This window comes from Haliotis cracherodii, unplaced genomic scaffold, assembly GCF_022045235.1.
Source record: "Haliotis cracherodii isolate W230 unplaced genomic scaffold, xgHalCrac1.p SCAF_7, whole genome shotgun sequence".
Classification (NCBI taxonomy): Eukaryota; Metazoa; Mollusca; class Gastropoda; order Lepetellida; family Haliotidae; genus Haliotis; species Haliotis cracherodii.
In genome coordinates, this window is record NW_027266330.1 from 39,982,412 (window position 1) to 39,999,217 (window position 16,806).

General features: G+C 39.9%; 1 protein-coding gene across 1 annotated transcript in view; it reads right to left on the reverse strand.

Moving 5' to 3' along the window:
• Window positions 1–1,622: 1,622 nt before the first annotated feature.
• Window positions 1,623–16,806, reverse strand: part of LOC139448380 (monocarboxylate transporter 12-like) — a 33,690-nt gene continuing 18,506 nt past the window's right edge. Inside the window, exons 2-7 of the mRNA XM_071229925.1 lie at window positions 12,665–13,532; window positions 12,133–12,304; window positions 11,605–11,810; window positions 7,371–7,514; window positions 6,173–7,054; window positions 1,623–5,911 (exon numbers count right to left, since the gene is read on the reverse strand). Coding sequence (XP_071086026.1) covers window positions 5,772–5,911; window positions 6,173–7,054; window positions 7,371–7,514; window positions 11,605–11,810; window positions 12,133–12,161 — 1,401 coding nt within the window. The 5' untranslated portion in view covers window positions 12,162–12,304; window positions 12,665–13,532 and the 3' untranslated portion in view covers window positions 1,623–5,771. The remainder of the gene's footprint in view (window positions 5,912–6,172; window positions 7,055–7,370; window positions 7,515–11,604; window positions 11,811–12,132; window positions 12,305–12,664; window positions 13,533–16,806) is intronic.

Sequence of the window (16,806 nt, forward strand, 5' to 3'; positions counted from 1 at the left end):
TGTCTGTAGTATCAGATGATAATGACTAGGTGATATTACCTTTATGTATGTGTCGTCTGTGGTATCAGATGACGAGGACTAAGTGATATTATCCTTATGTTTGTGTCGTCTGTGGTATCAGATGACGAGGACTAAATTACATTATCCTTTATGTAAAGATACTTATCGCTGCCTCATTTTGCTCTTACAATGTTAAAGTCATACATACCACACACTATCAGGTGACACTGCACATATATAGTTGTCTTTGCTTACTTTTTGGGATAATTTCAGCGCAAATTCAACAGGCGATGACCGCGGCCAAAAGCAGCGGCCATGTTTTCGGCACCGGATGTTGATTTTGTGAAACGTTCTCTGTATTCAGTATTCGGCTTTTACCAATGTCGAAAAACATGAAGAACAATAGATGGCATATAGTCACTGCTACCCTTCCTCTTTGATATAGGTTTAGAGAATGGAATCTTCGTGGAACGAGCATGCTCGATTGTACCTCAATCGTTGTGAAATATAGACAACAAAGACTGTAGGCTGTAGGCTCGAGCTAGTAAAAAAGAGGAATCGACATAAAGGGAAATTTGACTATTGGAAAGTTGAAGTCATCCCCCTTGTAACACAGTCTTGTGGATACGTTTTCGTTATTCTGAATCTGTATGCACAGATCTAAATATGAGTCAGATGAGGTTGTTTCACTGGTCTCTTTTATTTCCAGTTCAGGTGCCCAAATCAGAGGAAATGAAATTGCTATTTGACAATTATTGAACGAGATCACATTACCGATATACCTGAAGCTAAGTTAAACTTCTTGGCTATCTTCCCGTGTTTTGATTTTGCCAATCAGAGCAGAAATTCCCATTCATATGCATAAAAAGACACAGATCAGCAAGGAACGGGGTATGATTGGTGCCTATGGTATCGCCAGCTTTTTGCCTAAATATCCTATCCCAATATTTCACATATTGTTTTCTCAGCAAGCTTCAGATGACATTTGCTTTCATGTCTGACAAATTGTTCTGCACCTCTTGAAGAGTGTTATGAAGCTACTAGTATATCTATGGTCACCACGTTCAGTGACAGATGTACCATGGATCTAGTTTTTCCTCATGTTTGTCGTGAACGTTAGTTGTGTACAAAGCTTAAATAGAATATTTTTTTAAAGAATATTAAATTTCTTTTTTTTCTTAGAAGGAAAAACTTCACGCCAGAAACTGCAAAATTTATCATAACCAATGATGATATATATATTGATATATAGACCACATTGATAGTATCTTTTAACTCAACATACTATAATTATGTATCGTCCAGAGTCATTGCAAATGGAAACTTGAATCACATCAGTACGACTTGAAGGGCAAATGTACAATCGTATTAAAACATATCATACTGAAATAAAAACCTTTGGAAAAAATCTGAAATGTTTAATGTTCATTTGAACCGCGGTTCATTATAAACACAGGTTCAAACACATTTGTGTTCTGTTGCAGAACATTAAACTCGGGTGTAAAGTGCCATCATAAAACAAATAGCATTATATCAGTCGAGAGGTATTTGTCAAGGTTGGTCTTAATCCACTATGTTTTGAAGACAGATAAACATATCGATAATAATCTTGACAGGCAGGCAGACAGGTTTATTTGCATTAAAGGCCACGTGACCTAAAGTACAAAACATTTTACATCATAATTTGAGTTACCACATGAAGATATACAGACTCAAATTAACAAGATTACTTATTAAGCGGAACCGTTCTTAAAAGATGTGTTTAGAACTTAGTAAATGGCAATAATACATTCATATCTGACGAAGTACACAGGCTTTTAAGTGAATAATACTGCTTATTTGACAATGTAGGTAATAACAGTCTTCATAATGATTACAGACATATACAACATATTCTCACAGAACATTATCATCGGTCAATGTTGATACACCCCTACGTGGATGCTGCAAACCCAAAGAATTACAACCAATTCTAAACTTTATCAATAGACGTTTGTACTCCCAGGGCATTTGAAGAGATAAATATTTTTCACAATCTAACCATGCTTTCTTGGTCTTATAAAAGGTTAATACATTTGAGTGTAAGGAGGCATGCCATTCTTGCCAAAAAACAGTTGTACACTCTTTCTTTAAAGTGAGTAATAAATAGCTTTGGATCATCAACATCCTGTGAAATCCAAGCGATACCAAAGCCGTAGGAAAATAATAAATGTCTTACATGTGTGGCCCCGTTGAGGTCTTCCTATCAATAGTAGCTAATAAAAAAGAGATAGCAATTATATAGATATCTAATAAAATTCATATGAAGCAATCTTAACCAATATTTAACACATCTTACAAAATAGGTAGTGTACAAAGGAACTCTGCCGCATTCACCCTAGACAGCAGCGTTAGATGATCTATATCCAATTTGTAACATAAATTTACAAAACTTTCGGTGGGCAATTTCTATGCTTTCCCTTCTTTGGTAGCCCCAGATTTCGCAACCATATAACAAAATGGGTACAATTTTCTTATCAAATAGGTAAAGCGAATTTTTAAGAGTAAATTCAAGTCTCCTGATCAGTGATTTAACTGGCCACAGTGCTTTGGAAGCCTGTTCAGAAAGAGTTTTACATGCTCTGGTCCAAATGAGTTTTAGCGTTATAATTAAGACTAAATATTTATACATACTTACAGTATCAATTTTACCATTTAAAATACCACTTTACATATTTTGATAAATGGCCACCCATTTTTAAAGACAACAATTTTACTCTTGTCAGTATTAATTTCCATTCCCCATTTTGGGGGGGTTTAGATATAAAGCATCAAGACGCCTCTGGAGTTTAATAACACTATCAGCCACCAGAACCAAGTCATCAGTGCAATTATATTAAGCATGTGTTCAGATATAAATATACCATCATCAAATTTGCCATCTAAATATGCTACAAGTTCATTATCAGAAAATATTATTCAGAAAATAACATGGGGCTTAAGGTACACCCTTGTTTCACATCACACAAGCACTGACAACATACTCTGTTAATTTCTTACCGTAGTTATATGTTACAGTAGGTTTTACATTTTCAAACATACTTTTGATCACTGTGAAAACTTTACCATGAATAACATTTTGATGCATAACATACAAAAGCTTTGATCTGTTTACCATATCAAAAGCCTTACGAAAGTCAATGAAGGCACAATATACTTTTCCATTTTTACGTAAAATATACTTTTGCACAATAGGGTTAAGGATAAAAATGATATCGATAGTCGAGTGGTCTTTCTTAAATCCTCCTTGATATTCACCAATCATTCCATGTACATCCAAGAAAAAATTGTAAACGTTTGTTTCAAATATATGCAAACATTTTGCTCAAGACATTGAGCAAGGAAATACCTCGAAAGTTATTAGGATCGTTTCCAGAACCTTTCTTATGTAATGTAATATTATTGCGTTGCTCCACGATTCTGGGTAGTGACCAGACTGTAGTACTTTGTTGAACAGTTTCAGAAGATATGGTAACAGGAATCCCTCAGCAGCTTTATGGAATTCCAAAGGTATCCAATCATTCCCAGGGGATTTATTGTTCTTAAGCTTTCTTATAGTATCTATAACATCTTGTTCTGTAAAGTCGCTTGATAAAATTTCGTCTTGACAAAGGCAATCGTCACAGACAGAGTTTTCATGATGAGCAAGGAATATTATGAATAATACTGGAGAATTCCTCATCTTCTGTTACTACAGGATTTGATAATTCCTGAAAATAGTCTGACCAAGAGGAAGGGCTTATACCAGGTTCCTGCGACCGACAAGATAAACGCTGTACAGTCACTGTTACTTGCTGCCTCATGGAGTTCATCGATGACTACCCTCTTATGCTTTTAATTGTTTTGGTTTACAAAGTTTACCGAATTCCATCTTGGCTTTGTTATAACATCCTAAATTTTCTAAGGATGAACATTTTCTAAATATATATAAACGTTTGTACTTATTTTTCTTCATCATCTCACATTCCTCATAAAACCACACCAGATGCTGTTGTCTAAAACACGTCCTATCACTATAATTCAACTTTATACATTCACCACATGAATAGGGGATATGTTGTAAAGTAGCAACTGCCCTTTCAACATCAGCATCCACTTCGTGTGTAAAACGAGTAAACAGTTGCTGTCTGGAATGGTCTCTTAACTTCTCGATATATATACTGGCTTTACTGTTAGTCCATTTGTATCAACATCTATCTGTTCCTGTAGACAAATCCTCTATGTCTGGCTTATCACATTCAAATAATTGTCTAAAGACTGCACATAGTGGTAGATGGTCAGATTCTGTACAGGTAGTAACGCGGAAATCCTCTATAAAACTGTAAATGGGTGAGGATACTATGACATGGTCTTGGGTACTGTAACCCACTGGGCCCACATAAGTGAAATCGCCATCATCAGAAAATCTTCCATTCAGCAGATAACACCCGAGTGTTTTACACAAATCAGGAAGTTCTCTACCATAATTGTTAACCACCGTGTCTTTGTTTTTACGATTCGGATACAAATGTGGAGCTGCAACTTTATCATCCACAGTATTTTCTAAGGGGAGGTAATCAGCAGCGTCAAGGTAATATAATCAACAAGTTCAACACCCATGCGACCGTTAAAATCGCCACAAACAATTAAGTCAGTATCAGGGAATTCCTCTTTCAAAGTTGTAATATAATTTTCAATAACTTCAATACTTTCATTGAACTGTGTCTTTTCTGGTTTTACATAAACTCAACCTAATATTAACCTTTTACCAGTTGTAATAACAGATTTACTAATGAGAAACACTACATCTGTCCATTCGTCATTCGCAGTAAAAGAGGTACCAAATTAATATCAATATATATAAGAACACCGCCGCTATGACGACCAACAGATTTTTCTGTGGGACGAATAGACTGAAATGAGGAAAAGTTATGAAATACATGTTTAAAATCATCAACTGATTTTGCCCAAGATTCCGTTAAGCATACAATATTATATTTCTTCAAAAAGTCACAAAAGTCCAAATTAGGTAACTTATTATATGAACTGTTCACATTCCAACACAGAAGAGTTTTTCCTTCTGACACTCGTTTTTCACAGGAACATCATTCACTCCTAGCGTCACATTTACAGTAGTGGCATGTTTGGAGTTTCTACCTAGCGTAAAACATACCTTTATACATGTGGAAAATTTCTTTTATGAAAACGGTAAAATTCAGCGAACTTTCCTGATTACATGAAATCGGTTTTGATTTTCCGTTGTCAGTAAAACTCTTTGTCTCTGATGCAAACATTTCAGTCTGAACACAGAAAACACACAAAACACAAATGTTTCGTCGACAGAACACACTTTTGGGTGTAGACGCCATGGCGTCAGAAACGATAGGGTGTAAAGTTATCTCCAACTTTGTGAGACGATCATCATTTGGCAAAGCTGGATCACGTGCTCTAAAGATTTCGGTTACACACGTTACAGCCTTCACGCAAACCTTCAACCTGACTAATACTGTAACAGGTATTTAGTCTTATCAGTGGTCATTGACATCCATCATTTTGCTGACACTGGGTTGTTTCTGTTGATCCTGATCATTATCCAGATATTGTCACTCAGACGTTTCTCATAATGTAACGCAAGGTTAGATACTAATAGGTTATCTTTCGTGTTTGTTGTTTAACATGACCCAGTAATATATGATGGCGGCAATAGTGTATCTATTGAGGGAAATATAATAACTTTTGTGAAATAATATATGCTAAACATCCTCTGTAGTGTTTGCCTGGTTTGGCTTCAACTGACGACACGATGTCACCATGACGAATGCTGATGATATCATTGAAATGGCTGCAAGCAGGAACGGGGTTGTATAAGAACTGGTGGCATCATATATCCAACCTTCGGAGAAACACATAAAGATTGATTATGGTGCATAATGACGAAGTCATAGAAGAAATACAAGGTCTATAAATATGGTTTAAAATGATATGGATGTAGGAATGTACAAATGACATCAATCACTGGTTTTCTGGTCCAGACTGGACTATTTTAGGGCAATCACCATATAGATGGGATATTGCTTAGCGCAGAGTAAACAACACATGTACTTTGTTTGTTGTGAAAAATGAAAGATTTAAATGGTCTCTTTTACTATCTCACCTGCTGTTGGCGCTCCTATGAGAGATCCCATGGCTGTGATCACTGTATAAAGGCCAACAGAGAAGGAGAAGCTGTCGGAGCCTGCCATCTCCAGCAGTATGGATGGCATGAGTGCGCCACCTATGCTAGCATTACTCGCTCCAAACACTACCATATAGGCGTATAGAACAGGAAGTGGAACATTGAACAGGAATAGAAACGTTGCCAAACCACCTATTCCACACACAAATATATGGAGTTTGATAGGGTTAATTCTGATTTTCGTTATCACAACTCCGTGGAGCAATTTACCACATGCCATTGATAATGCGTTGACTGTATACAGCATTGCAGCTCCATAGCTATCTGTGATGTTATTCTGCATGGCATAGGCTGACAAATGTCCCAGTATAATTCCAGCCCCAAAGAGAAACACGGTACCACTCAGTACGTATAGGTAATAATGTCGACTCTTTAAAAAGTAATGATTTTCGAGAAAGGTTGGTTGCAAACTTATATCTTTCAGCGCAACTGTCTTTTCTGTTTTGGGTGAGATACCATGTAATAATGAATCAGTCGTCCCATCATTTATCTCTGAACCAGTATCTCCATGTCTGTACGATTCGTCTGTCTCCTGTGCTATGTGTGTCTCTACTTGTGGACGTATATGGGGTCCTGGAAATACTGCAGCAATGACAATGGTGTTGAGCTCCAATCCCGCCAGAATGAGGAACATTCCTCTCCAGGAGAAGATATCAATGAGGAGCTGCAGCACAGGTGGGTAGATCATGATCCCTAAGTTGGAAATAAATGCACTCACCCCGAACACCAAGTTAACATTAGTGGTGAATGTTTCTTTCACAGCTTCCAAGCACCCGATATAAGACAGACCTGCTCCAAACCCTGGATTGAGAATTGAGACATGACATGACAATGCATATTTGTAATCGTAATTTCTTGGATCCGCGTGGTAGATAATCTTGTCATTAGGACAAGTTACAGGATTCAACAAAATTAGATCATTGTAAATTTAGAGGTTCGATTCAAAGTCAAAGTAAACTTCTTTATGTAAGAAATCAGGATATTACTTACAACGCACATGACGGTTGTGAAATTGTTTCATTCTTGTTAACAGTTTCTCTTTATTCATCAATAATACCCGGAAGAAGATTATCTGCTTGACAGGATTTAAAATTCCACAGTCAGTGGCGACTCGTACCCGCAAGCATTCCATATGTGACGAACAAGTGAGCGATGTGAGTGGTCCACATACTGGTCAGCAGTCCACCAGACAGGATGATCCCTCCTGTCACGGTGACCAGTCGACTGCCGAAACGATGCATCACCAAACCTCCAACTGCACCTAAAACGGGAAGAGTCCAAGGGTGGATTGAAATTGATATTGCATTGGGCGTTTCATGAGAAAGTTTTAAGTCTGGCACATCGATGTTGTTATGCTTACATGTGACATATATTAGTATTGACCTGTGTTTGATACAACTTGGCGTGCTTCAGTCCAGTGACTAGCTGATAATTAACTTCGACACGGAGGTTCACCACTCCTGAGCTTTCAAATGTACAAAACTGAGTACATGTACAGAGAAATCACCAAATTTTCCCTCGAGTTTCGATCACCACAGTTTAATAATGAACGGTTGCATGCTGTTTATGGGGAGGCTGCCACATCACAAGCCACGATGAAACGTTTAGTGAAGGAGTATTACACTCATTAAAATCAGATCTAATTTCTCACTACCGCTAAACATCTCATTACCGGTCTCATCAGAACAACCTTTACGAACTTTGACTGACCAATGAAATGAGTAACAAAAAATGCACATTAGCCAATCAGAAAGTAAACTCTCTCGGGTCATACAACACTTCCTTTCCAGTCTACCCTTTGAAAAATATTTTAACAAAGTCCTCGATTCAAAATCTGAAAACTGAACAAAAGAATATTCTGGAAGGTCTAATAGTTGGCTTATAGTGTATGGTGGTACTTCCAACGGGCTATGCAAAGTATCTTACGTTCAAATGTTTAGCCCATTGAAGCGAAAGATAAACGGTGATTGTGACAGATTCAATTCATGTTAACCTTTGCGGGGTGCATGAATACAATACAAAAACACATTCCGTCTGTCAACTTTCCTGATGAGGTCAGTGACGCTCAGATTGCCTGGATCAGAAAGGTCGTTTTGACATAACCCGTAATGTCACAACCACCTGTTGTCATGTGTGTGGTCAGTGATTACACGAGGATCAAGAATTGGTTGCTGCAGTGGAGGACTGGTAGATAGACCAGGATTTGACCTATAAAGCAGGGATCAACTGACCAGAAACTGCAAAGGGACCACGTTGAAAAATAATTATAGCTCACGACAATTCCATATATGCAATGCAACTTTTTGATACCCCTCGCATGACCCCAATACTGGCGAAGTAAACAATTAATTACATATTACAGGTAACTGAAACGGACATAAACATTAAAACACGTTGTTTAAAACGATGTCCAAATGCAGCGTCCACCATTCAGTGTGGCAATGGAAACCTATAAGACATTACTAGCTTCTTGGTGTTGTGGACAGAGCGTTTGTCTTTAGGGGTGGACCATTTGAGATAGGGGGGGGGGTCTGTTTAAAAGGAGACACAGCTCATAATGCAAATAAATAGCTCAGCCTCCATCTGCTTAAAAAACAATAACTCAGCCTCATTAAAAAGTCTCAATCGCAATATGGCCATCCTCATAAATACAGTATTTCGTGAGCAAAGCCATAATCTTTGACAGAAAGACATGACTATGAGAGACAGTATGTCTGTAACCCTTATCTATTAATTAATCTTTTCAAATCTTCCATTTCAAGAGGCCATATCATGCAAGTCACTTTGCTGTATCCTTGGATAAGGTTATTGACTCTGCGTGTCCCACTGTGATGTCACTGAAACAGTTGTTGACTGTGATGTGAATTGACCATTAAGCATCATTTACCCTTACTTGGAAGAAATAAAACATGTATAATAATAACAAATATACTGACGTCCAAGAGTTTGAAATCACTCTTGCTCAAAAACAACAAAACATACATGCATGAAGTAAAGTGTATTGAGAAGATCAATATATCAACATAATCAACACTGAAAATGACAATCATACCGCGACCGAGAATGACGTCAGAGCCCCCCCAAAGTTGGGTGTGGTACAAAACTCGAGCTTTCAGAATCATGGACAATAGGCAGAGTACATAAACAATCGTTCACGTTCAATAACAAGTCATTAGTAGCGTGTGTGACCACCAAATGCCTCAATACACGCAAAAACTCTTCGTCGCACAGAAAAAGTCATACTCTGATGAGGTCACGTGGGATTTGACGCCATTCGTCTTGGAGGGCCAAGATCAGTTTTTGCCGGTTGGCTGGAGAGTGTGGTCGATCCATCAAGTCCCAGAGGTGTTTTATGGGGGACATGTCGGGTGAGCGTGCAGGCCACGGCAGGACGTTGACGTTGCTTGCTGCGAGGAAGTTAGTGACAATTCTGGCTGTATGGGCTCTAGCGTTGTCATGCTGATAAATGACACCACGTGGCTGCTGTTGGAGAAATGGTAGGACAACTGGACGAAGAATGTTTTCCATGTACCGCTGAGCTGTCAAGTTTCCTTCAACGATGACCAGCGGTGTCCTCTCCTGCCCATAGATCCCTCCCCACACCATGACACTCCCTCCATCATATGGTACGACCTCCTGCACGCAACACGCCGCCGTTCGTTCACCCCTTCGGCGGTAAACACGTTGTCTTCCATCAGCCCTAAACATACAGAATCGACCTTCGTCAGTGAAGACAACCCCCTGCCAGTCACGTCGTTGCCAACGTCGTACAGTCCGGGCCCGTCTCAATCGCAGACGACGATGTTGCGCTGTCAATAGCTGTCCTCTGTATGGTCTAGAAGCCCTGCTTCCATGAGCCCTGAGTCTCCTGGCCACTGTCTGTCTACTAACCCTGTGACCTAAGGCATTTGTCGCCGATGACGTCATTGTCAATAACCTAAACTGATGAGCATAAGAAACGTTAACAGCCAGCATTGTTTGTTCCTAAACACTGAACAGGACCAATGCCAAGGAAGATACTTGTATTGTCAAAGGATATGAATTAACAACATCATTACAAGTTATGCCATTAGAATCAAGTTTTCCTAAAATGTACCCTATTGCAGTTTGAGATGCATCAGTTGTGAGGATGAAGGGTTTATTTTAGTCAGAATATGCAAGGATGGGGGCTGTTGTAAGGGCTTGCTTTTGCTCTTAGAGTGCCTGTTTGCAATTAGACCATTTTTCCGGAGTTTGTATAGATGTGAGGCAATACCAGAAAAGTTTGCTACAAATTTCCGATAGTACGAGGCTAAACACGAGAAATGACCCATGTCGTGGACAATTTTTAGGGGGTGGGAACTGTGTAACTGAAAGCATTTTTGAAGAATCGACATGGATGCCATCTTTGCTGAAGATACTGAAAGTTGGTGACTTGTTTTGTTGAGCATTTACATTTGCTTGGTTTTAGAGCAAATATTGATATTTGATTGATATTTTGGAATACTGCATTGAGGTGATTCAAATGTTCTGAAAACGTTTCAGAAAATATTATGATGTCATCATATCCTGACCAAACATAGACAAAACCTGATCTTCAGGATAAATGCGTTTTACTGTACACTTGTACTTTCAATATTGTGACTATTTGTAAAACGCTTTTGAGGACAGATCAGTGGTATTGTTATAGTGGTTTGGTTTGGTTTGGTTTGTTGTTTAACGCCGCACTCAGCAATATTCCAGCTATATGACGTCAGTCTGTAAATAATCGAGTATGGACCAGACATTCTAGTGATGAGCATCGATCCATGCAATTGAGACCGATGACATGCATCAACCAAGTCACCGAGCCTGACCACCCGATCCCGTTTGTCGCCTTTTACGACAAGCATAGTCGCCTTTTACGGCAAGCATGGGTTGCTGAAAACCTATTCTACCCCGGATCTTCACGGTCCTTGTTATAGTGAAAACCACTTCAATAGGTTTCTTTAAAACTTCATTTATCCAAAATACCTAGTTGTTTCAATATGTTTCCAAAGTTATCATATCATATTTATATTATATTGTGAATTTATAGATCTTCATATGACTTCAGCCAACCACTGTTGTCTGATTGTTTGTTGTTTAAGCAATATCAAATGTTCAGTATTCAATCATGAAGTCTTGACAGCACCAACAAATTATATATACAGGTATTATGAGCATCGATCGATGCCTTCAGAGTTTACTGACATGCAATCACCAAATCACCCAAGTCATTCATTCCACGATTCATTCCACGAGAAAAGGTTGTTATTTCTAACCCAGAAGCCTCACCGGTCAAACTCTGAACGAGTGCAGACAATGCTAATGTAACTGCAGAATATACTCACCTGTTATGCAGCTCGTGAAGTACTGAAGTGACGTGATCCACGACGTCACGGCCGCACTTTGCTGGAAGGCGTCCCTGAAGGCGACGTACAGGATGCCGGGAGTGAACCACAAGCCACTGAAGAGAAGACGCACAGACGAAGCAGCCACGAGGACAACCAGGTGGTGGCCTTTCACTTTACAGCAGCAAGGCGACATGGTGATGAAGCTGTCAGACGAGTATAGCCTGTCAATTTGTCAATAAAAACTTATTCTACACGTATTTTCTGTTGTAGGTAGTCATAAATCTCGCAAAACTGTAATCATCTATCCAATCAAACGGATTCTATCAACATTTTCCTTACTGGTAATAGTTGAAGTTTGTCTTGATCTTGAGCGGTGGGGTAACCAAGTAGTTAAAGCGTTCGTTCGTCAAGCCGAAGACCCGTGTTCGATTCCCCACATGAGAACAATGTGTGAAGCCCATTTCTGGTGCCCCCTGCAGTAATATTGCTGGAATATTGCTAAAAGCGTTGTAAAACCATACTCACTAACTTATTCTCTCTGTTCTGGGGATCATCTCTAATCCCTTCTTGAACTCTACTGCCCACCTTTTGATAGTGGCAAAGGAATGGGCCCCTTTCAGGTGGTGATATATGTTGACAGTATGCTAGGCAATTGTGTCCATTTGCATCAAAAGAGAATACCTAGTCACTTTGATCCCTGCAGAAAAAGTGATGCACGGTTGTGTATTTGGTTCCAATGATCATGTCAGTGAGCGAATTTCCTATACAATTCAACAAAACACGTATCATGAAGAAACAGGTTTGAAAGAAATCCAGAAATGACCTAATCAAACGTGTCATCCTTAATTCCTTCTTTCCAACGCACACATTCTTCTCTAAATGTGCACAGCATGATCAATTTCAGACAGCGGGTTCGCCAACAGAAACACTGAGCTGCTCATTCAGATCAGCGGCTTTATTTCGAAGCTGTCTTACAACAAATCTACAACTAGTTTGAGTCTTAGACCAGAGTCACCTCTTCCCAACAAAATAAGTATCAGGAACATATCAGTATCACCAAGACGTCAGTATCAGCAACACATCATTATCAGTAACACATGACTATCAGTCAAGACGTCAGTATCAGCAACTCATCATTATCAGCAACACATCAGTCTCAGTCAAGACGTCAGTATCAGCAACACATCAATCTCAGTCAAGACGTCAGTATCAGCAACACATTAATCTAAGACACGGCATACGTATCAGCAACACATCAGTATCAGACAAGACATCAGTATCAGCAACACATGAAACACATCAGTATCACCAAGACGTCAGTATCAGCAACACATCAGGCTCACCAAGACGTCAGTATCAGCAACAGATCAGTGTCCGCAACACATCAGTATCAGCAACACATCAGTATCAGGCAAGATGTCAGTATCAGCAACATACCAGTATCAGCAACACATCAGTCTCAGCAATACATCAATCTCAGTCAAGATGTCAGTATCAACAACACATCATTATCAGCAACACATCAGTATCAGCAACACACCAGTCACAGTCAAGACGTCAGTATCAACAACACATTAGTCTCAGTCAAGGCGTCAGTATCACCAAGACGTCAGTATCAGTCAACACATCAGTATCAGTCACACATCAGTATCAGCAACACATCAAGATCAGCAACACATTAGTATCCGCAACACATCATGATCAGCAACACAGCAGTATCAGCAACACATCCAGATCAGCAACACACTAGTCTCAGTCAATACATCAGTATCAGCAACACATCAGTATCAGCAACACATCAGTATCCGCAACACATCACGATCAGCAACACATCAGTATCAGCAACACATCCAGATCAGCAACACACTAGTCTTAGTCAAGACGTCAGTATCAGCAATTCATCAGTATCCGCAACACATCAGTATCTGCAACACGTCACAATCAGCAACACATTAGTCTCAGTCAAGACGTCAGTATCAGCAATACATCAGTATCAGCAACACATCACGATAAGCAACACATTAGTCTCAGTCTAAATGTCAGTATCACCAAGACGTCAATATCAGCAACACATCACGATCAGCAACACATCAGTATCAGGCAAGATGTCAGTACCAGCAATACATCAGTCTCAGTCAAGGCGTCTGTATCAGCAACACATTAATCAAAGTCAAGACGTCAGTGTCAGCAACACATCAGGATCAGCAACATATCAGTATCAGCAACACATCAGTATCACCAAGACGACAGTATCAGCAACACATCAGGATCAGCCACACATCAGTATCAGCAACACACCAGTATCAGGAACGCATCAGTCTCAGCAATACATCAATCTCAGTCAAGATGTCAGTATCAACAACACATCATTATCAGCAATGCACCAGTCTCAGCAACACATCAGTATCAGCAATGCATCAGTCTCAGCAACACACCAGTCACAGTCAAGACGTCAGTATCAGCAACACGTCAGGATCAGCTACACACCAGTATCAGCAACACATCAGTATCAGCAAGACGTCAGTATCAGCAACCCTTCAGTATCAGCAAGACGTCAGTATCAGCAACACATCAGTATCGCCAAGACGTCAGTATCAGCAACACATCAGTATCAGGCAAGACGTCAGTATCAACAACACAACAGTATCAGCAACGCATCGGTATCAGCAATACATCACTCTCAATCAAGGTGTCAGTATCACCAAAACATCATTAAAACCAAGCATCAGTCTCAGCAACCCAGTCACAGTCAAGACGTCAGTAACAGCAACACATAAGTCTCAGTCAAGACCTCAGTATCAGCAACACATTAGTCTCAGTCAAGACCTCAGTATCAGCAACACATCAGTATCAGCAACACATCAGTATCCGCAACACATCACGATCAGCAACACATTAGTCTCAGTCAAGATGTCAGTATCAGCAACACATCAGTATCAGCAACACATCAGTATCTGCAACACGTCACGATCAGCAACACATCAGTATCAGTCGAGACGTCAGTATCAGCAACACATTAGTATCCGCAACAAATCAGTATCCGCAACACATCAGTATCAGCAACACGTCAGGATCAGCAACACATCAGTATCAGCAACACATCAGTATCAGCAACACATCAGGATCAGCAATACATCAGTATCAGCAACACATCATTATCAGCATCACATCAGGATCAGCAACACATCAGTATCAGCACCAAATCAGTATCAGCAACACATTTGTATCAGCAAGACGTCAGTATCAGCTGCACATCAGCATCACCAAGACGTCAGTATCAGCAACACATCAGAATCACCAAGACGTCAGTATCAGCAACACATCAATCTCAGTTAAGACGTCAGTATCAGGAACACATCAGTCTCAGACAAGACATCAGTATCATCAAAACGTCGGTATCAGCAACACATCATTATCAGCATCACATCGGTATCACCAAGACGTCAGTATCAGCAGCATATCAGTATCGGGCAAGACGTCAGTATCAGCCAAGACGTCAGTATCAGCAATACATCAATCTGAGTCAAGGTGTCAGTATCATCAACACATTAGTCACAGTCAAGACATCAGTATCAGCAACACATTAGTCTCAGTCAAGACGTCAGTATCAGCAACACATCAAGATTAGCAACACATCAGTATCAGCAACACATCAGTATCACCAAGACGTCAGTATCAGCAACACATTAGGATCCGCCACACATCAGTATCAGTAACACACCAGTATCAGCAACGCATCAGTCTCAGCAATACATCAATCTCAGTCAAGATGTCAGTATCAACAACACATCATTATCAGCAATGCACCAGTCTCAGCAACACATCAATATCAGCAACACACCAGTATCCGCAACACATCACGATCAGCAACACATTAGTCACATTCAAGACGTCAGTATCAGCAACACATCAGTATCAGCAACAAATCAGTATCCGCAACACATCAGTATCAGCAACACGTCAAGATCAGTAACACGTCAGGATCAGCAACACATCAGTATCATCAACACATCAGCATCACCAAGACGTCAGTATCAGCAACACATCAGTATCAGCAACACATCAGCATCACCAAGACGTCAGTATCAGCAACACCTCATCATCACCAAGACGTCAGTATCAGCAACATATCAGTATTAGCAAGACGTCAGTTTCAGCAACACATCAGTATTAGCAAGACGTCAGTTTCAGCAACACATCAGTATCAGCAACACATCAGTACCAGTACCACATCATTATCAGGAAAGACGTTAGTGTCAGCGAGACATTAGTATCACCAACACATCAATGACAGGAAGACGTCAGTATCAGCAACACATCAGTTTCAGCAACACATCAGTGACAGGAAGACGTCAGTATCAGCAACACATCAATTTCAGCAACACACCAGGATTAGCAACACACCAGGATCAGCAACACATCAGTACCAGCAACACATCAGGATCAGCAACATATCAGCATCAGCAACACATCAGTACCAGCAAGACGTCAGTATCAGCAACACATCAGTATCAGAAACACGTCAGTGACAGCAACACATCATTATCACGCAAGACGTTAGTGTCAGCGAGACATTAGTATCAACAACACATCAGTGACAGCAAGACGTCAGTATCAGCAACACATCAGTATCAGCAAGACGTCAGGATCAGCAACACATCAGTATCAGCAACACATCAGTACCAGCAAGACGTCAGTATCAGCAACACATCAGTATTAGCAACACATCAGTGACATCAACACATCAGTATCAGCAACACATCAGTGTCAGCTACACATCAGTATCAGCAACACTTCAGTATCAGCAAGACGTCAGGATCAGCAGCATATCAGTATCAGCAACACATCAGTCTCAGCAACACATAAGTATCACGCAAGACGTTAGTGTCAGCGAGACATTAGTATCAGCAACACATCAGTATCAGCAAGACTCTCAGTATCAGCAACACATCAGTTTCAGCAACACGTCAGTATCAGCAACACATCGGTATCAGCAACACATCAGTATCAGCCATACATCTATCCTATTGTTTGGTTGTTATACCAAAAACTGCCTTTTGACTGGAAGTGTTTATTTTCCAAACGTTAAAGTGACTGATGCGGTTCATGGATATTGGAATCATCATCGTCAAACTGTACTCAGTAAGATGCCATATTTGCCGAGTGCAATAATTTCAAATATCGTCATCATCAATCACG